Raw genomic sequence first — 5120 nt, 5'->3', positions numbered from 1 at the left:
GTGATCCGCCCGTCTCGGCCTCCCAAAGTGCTGGGATTACAGGCTTGAGCCACCGCGCCCGGCGAAATAGGGGATTTCTTGAACGACACGGATACAAACAACATCTACATAAAGGCAATAAACTAAGAGATTACCCAAATTCCATTCTGGATAATTCGTGACCATAATTATTTTGTGTTTAAAAATTATTTTTGTTGTAATGATACCGATCCTGGCAATAGTTCAACCTTCTGGAGAATTTAGAGCGAATGCAAATTTAGGAGACTTCTGCACACAAATCTGAATCTCCCAAACATGGCTATTAGAGGAAAAAGAATAAAATGTCAAAACCAAACTGCTGAGTCAAATGTGGCAGAGGGATTACTTAATATTTCTAGATTGCAATAAGATACAGGAATATTGGGGAATGGGCCAAACACAGGGGCAAAGAATCAGCACAGAGCAAGATGTGAGGAGGGGGGGAAAAAAGCTCCAATTACAATTTAGCCAGCAGGGTACTTTAAATACCGAAGTTCAGATGCTTCATATCATAGAAAGCTTCAGGAACTGCTGCCACCTGTCCAAAGCTCCACATCTAAGCAGTGAGACCCAGGACAGAGGCAGCCCACAGTTAGGATCAGGGTCCCTCACTTATGCTTAAACACACCAAAGAGCAAGGGGGATGCCATGGACCCGATGAAATTTGTCTGTTTCTTAGTAACTTTTTTTTTTGTTTTTGAGACGGAGTCTCGCACTATCTCCCGGGATGGAGTGCAATGGTGCTCTCCACCTCCCATATTCACGCAGTTCTCCTACAGGAGCCTCTGGAGTAGCTGGGATTACAGGTGCACACCACCACACCCAGCTAATTTTTTGTATCTTTAGTAGAGACGGGGTTTCACTATGTTGGCCAGACTGGTCTCAATAACTCCTGACCTCACGATCTGCCCCGCCTCAGCCTCCCAAAGTGTTGGGATTATAGGCGTGAGCCACCACGCCTGGCCTGTTTCTTGGTAACTTTTAAGTAAAATCATTTGTAGAAATTAAAGGAGAAAAACAAGATAGTCCTCTAACACCTCTGTGCTAGAGTCCTTCTTGCTTATTCTAAGTCCATCTCCTTTTACTCCTCACAACTGTTGCACACACAAGAGGAAGCAAGACTTGGAAACAAACAAGTAATCTGCCCACATTCCCAGGATGAAATGATACAGCCAGACCTGTGAAGCTGCCTATAAGCCTGAAAACAGAAATGTACCCGAGTAGGTTTTCTCAACACTATCTCAAAATGTTCGTCACCACCTGAGTGGCAGTAAGGATGTAACTTACAAAATTGGCAGCATCCATGATTCCATCTTCTACAGGGTGGGTGCAATCAAGAGTGAACTTCAGAACCTGCTTCTTTTTTTTGCCCCCCTTCGCCACAAGTTTTTTCTAAGAAAATACACAAATGATAACAGAGATGAAGATTCAATCAGTCAGAAAAACAAGATTAACAGAACCAGAAATGTCGTAGGTATAAAAGTCCACACAAATACAAAACTCATGGAGCTGTGCTCCCTTTGCAAGAGAGGGCCAAGAGGCATCACTGCCTGAGTGCCAGAGGTGTAATGAGGGCAGATGCTGCTCTACAAGTTTGGGGCCTGGGGTCATGCGCTTTTGAAGGGAAAATCATTTTAGCACTCTTGACCCACTCAAACTTTTCCAGTCTCCCCAATCTGTACAGGCATGAAGGTCTCTTACTTTATGAACCACAATAAAATGAACATTTCCTTTTATTTGCCCTAACATTCCCAGATACAACTTCAAAAAATACTATTTTATTTTTTTCCAAAATTAGAGTACAGGCATACAAAATGCCTTGCATACCCACAATTTTCATGAGAAATCAATCCTTCTACATGTTTAGAGTAGGGTCCTGATACATCTTAGCTCATCTCCCTTCATCCTGTCTCATCCACCTTTTCATGAAGGGAGTTGCAAAGTATTCGAGCGGCCCGTCCACTCCAGCTCGGACAAGGTTAAGGCTAAAACCTAGAATCTTATTACAACACTATCGTCAAGAACTTCTGGGCCGGGCGCGGTGGCTCAAGCCTGTAATCCCAGCATTTTGGGAGGCCGAGGCGGGCGGATCACGAGGTCAGGAGATCGAGACCATCCTGGCGAACACAGTGAAACCCTGTCTCTACTAAAAAATACAAAAAAACTAGCCGGGCGAGGTGGCGGGCGCCTGTAGTCCCAGCTACTCGGGAGGCTGAGGCAGGAGAATGGCGTCAACCCGGGAGGCGGAGCTTGCAGTGAGCTGAGATCCGGCCACTGCACTCCAGCCTGGGCGACGGAGTGAGACTCTGTCTCAAAAAAAAAAAAAAAGAACTTCTGGCATTTTGATTCATTTCATCTACGCATTAGTACTTCCAAACCACCCGGCAAAGCCCATCCTTCAAGGTTCCAGTTTCTTCACTCTTACGAAGAGGCTTGTGTTAATCTCATCCCTCTACAAACCTGAAACCATTAATGCACTTGTGCATCGTACCAACCTGTACTTTCACGTTTAAAAGCTTTGCAGAACTAAACAGACCTTTCCAAGAACACATCTTACCTTCCATCTTACCTTCCTTCCTTTATGTTTAAAAGAACTTCATCTAAAACTTGTGTTAACTGGATCAACTTTTCAAACATTTGCACACTACAAAAATCACTGATTTATTTGTTTACGTCTCTTCCCAGTAACAATCTAAGACGGATGCTTTAAGATCTATTCCGAACATACACAATCAATCAAGAGACCTACCCACAACGGGCTTGCTACTTCTCCATCAAGGTTTTAAACCAAAAATGCATTTAAAAGCCCAACCAGACAGAAAGAGCAGAAGAACCGGAAATGTTAACCAGGCAGTCCCAACGAAAGAGAAAAAGTAGGATCTTGGGACATAGAACATGGAAAAACAACTTTCTCAAATAACCTAGGAGGGCGCCGCACAGCCCAGTCCCAGCCTAGCTACAGGAGAATGGAATGAGAGCCTTCGCCCTATACCACCGTAGCACCCGTTCCAGTCTGTGCAGTGCGCCCTGATAAACTAATTTCCTCTGGGGACTCTAAAAAGCTCCTCAAACCCGGGCCTCGTCTCCGAAAGCAGGCCGACCAAGCCGCCCTTCCGCGGATTCGTCCCTGAGTCTTGGCCGTGCACTTCCGAATGCGCGGCTCCCCAGGGTAGCAGGTCCCGTTCTTCTTCCCCGCCCTCCACCCAGGTAATCAGGCCCCGGGCCGGGGTCCAAGGACCAGTGGCGGGCCCAGCCCGCAGTCTCCAGGCTCCAGCTCCCCGCTGGCCCCTAGCTAGGGCCCGAGCCCGAGACCCGGCCTCCGAGACCTCCCGGATCTCCCTCACGGGCCTCGGGCCGCGGCCTCCTCCGCCTACAACGTGCTGGGATCGGCAGGGGCTCTGGCCCGCTCCGCTCGACCTGCCAGCCCACCCCAGCAGGACGCTGCAGGGCGCCGTCCCCAGCAAGCCTGGGTAGATGCCGGGCTCGGCGAGGCCCACGTGCCTCCCCTGGAGCCGAGGCCTCACGCGGAGCCATACTAACCACTGGAGCCATGGCCGCAGCGGAGTTAGAAAGGGAGGTGAGCGAACTACGCAGACGCAAAGAGCCCGCAGCGCGCAAGGCACGCAGGGTCCAGGCCGCACTAATCGCTTTACCACGCCCCTCGTCCGCCACCATTTCTCTTGGTTACGTACGATAGGGGAGCGATTGGTTTTCCCTGAATGCAAAACGCGTCCTCTCCCAGGCCTCGAGGGTTTCGGGGGAAGGAAGGAGGCCGGGCGGGCTGTCCCACTGCGAATGATCGTAGGGGGGAAGCCAGACCCGACGAGCCCAAAAACAAATAAAGGGATTGGCTTTACTTTTTGAAAGTCTTGGGAAGAAAAAAGAAATAAGGAAATTCACTATACTGTAAATTACCAGCTACTGGGATGGGAATCGAATCTACTAACTTGGGGAAGTGGGGAAATTCCTTCTGGCCACGGGGAAATTTCGTTCAGAGGTTCCAATGCCAGACCACCATGGCTTCCTCCTACTTAAAAAGCCCCAGTTTGGAAGTTCATACCCAGGGGCTGTCTCTCAGCGCCTGTCCTACTTGCTGCCGCCAAGCCGCCCACCCGCTGATCACCACCCCCTAGTTTCCCAGCCCAAGCCTTCTAGTTTCCCATCCCAAACCAATATGTAGTTGAGGACCACCGGGAGATCTGGAAAATGCAGATTCCAATTCCAGCGGTCTCAGTGGCCTGAGATTCTGCATTTCTCACAAGCTCTCAGACGACGCTGATGCTGTGAGTCCATGGACCGCATGTGGAGAAGCAAAGGTCCTCATCCCGAGGCCCACAGGTCCCTTGAACTGGACTACTTTGCACCCACTTACCCCCTGCGTCCTCATGGAATTATATTCCAGGATCCTGAATTGTAAATCACTCAGTGGCACACACTCTCCACTCTCTTTACCTGGCTTCAGTGTACTCACCTAGCAAAAGTCCAATCACTGTGCTGATGGGTCTAGCTTTCAACTCAGGCCTCTGGAGCCGGTTGACCAAGCTCCAAAGCCACCTGTTGTTCTTGGCTCTACAATGCCCAGGCTGGGCCTCTGCAAACACTTCTCCTTTCCAGCTGATCCCGGTTTGGCTCTATCAATAGGGGGCTTTGCTTCCTGCTTGTTCCTGTCATGTCTGGTGTCACCTACTCTTGCTTCTTTATCCTGGAGGTGGCAGTTGGAACATTCTGGAAGCAGCAGTGGAATCCAGTCTGCACTTATTCCAACATTTGCAGAATCAGTCTTTTCTTCTCCTCAGAGACACCAGCCCTAGTGAAGCAGCACCCTCTTCTCAGATGTCTGAGTTTCACCTCCCCGTCCCCCTCCTCAGGCATCTACATCTTTTTTTTTTTTTTTTTTTTGAGACGAAGTCTTGCTCTGTCACCCAGGCTGCAGTACAGTGGCCGGATCTCAGCTCACTGCAAGCTCCGCCTCCCGGGTTTATGCCATTCTCCTGCCTCAGCCTCCCAGTAGCTGGGACTATAGGCGCCGCCACCTCGCCCGGCTAGTTTTTTGTATTTTTAGTAGAGACGGGGTTTCACCGTGTTAGCCAGGATGGTCTCGA

General features: G+C 49.5%; 1 protein-coding gene across 4 annotated transcripts in view; it reads right to left on the bottom strand.

Moving 5' to 3' along the window:
* The window catches only part of RPL22 (ribosomal protein L22), a 14814-nt gene extending 11186 nt beyond the window's left edge, over window positions 1–3628 (bottom strand). The window contains exons 1-2 of one of the 4 annotated variants that reach the window (XM_011938283.1): window positions 3559–3628; window positions 1306–1410 (exon numbers count right to left, since the gene is read on the bottom strand). In XM_011938283.1, coding sequence (XP_011793673.1) covers window positions 1306–1410; window positions 3559–3570 — 117 coding nt within the window. In that variant the 5' untranslated portion in view covers window positions 3571–3628. Of the gene's footprint in view, window positions 1–1305; window positions 1411–3366 lie in introns of all 4 variants that reach the window. The other 3 variants (XM_011938281.1, XM_011938282.1, XM_011938284.1) reach the window with 3 other exon arrangements.
* Window positions 3629–5120: the final 1492 nt, after the last annotated feature.

Source organism: Colobus angolensis, unplaced genomic scaffold, assembly GCF_000951035.1.
Source record: "Colobus angolensis palliatus isolate OR3802 unplaced genomic scaffold, Cang.pa_1.0 Scaffold170, whole genome shotgun sequence".
NCBI classification, from domain to species: Eukaryota; Metazoa; Chordata; class Mammalia; order Primates; family Cercopithecidae; genus Colobus; species Colobus angolensis.
The sequence above is the reverse complement of the archived record's forward strand: the minus strand, read 5'-3'. Positions and strand labels throughout refer to the sequence as shown.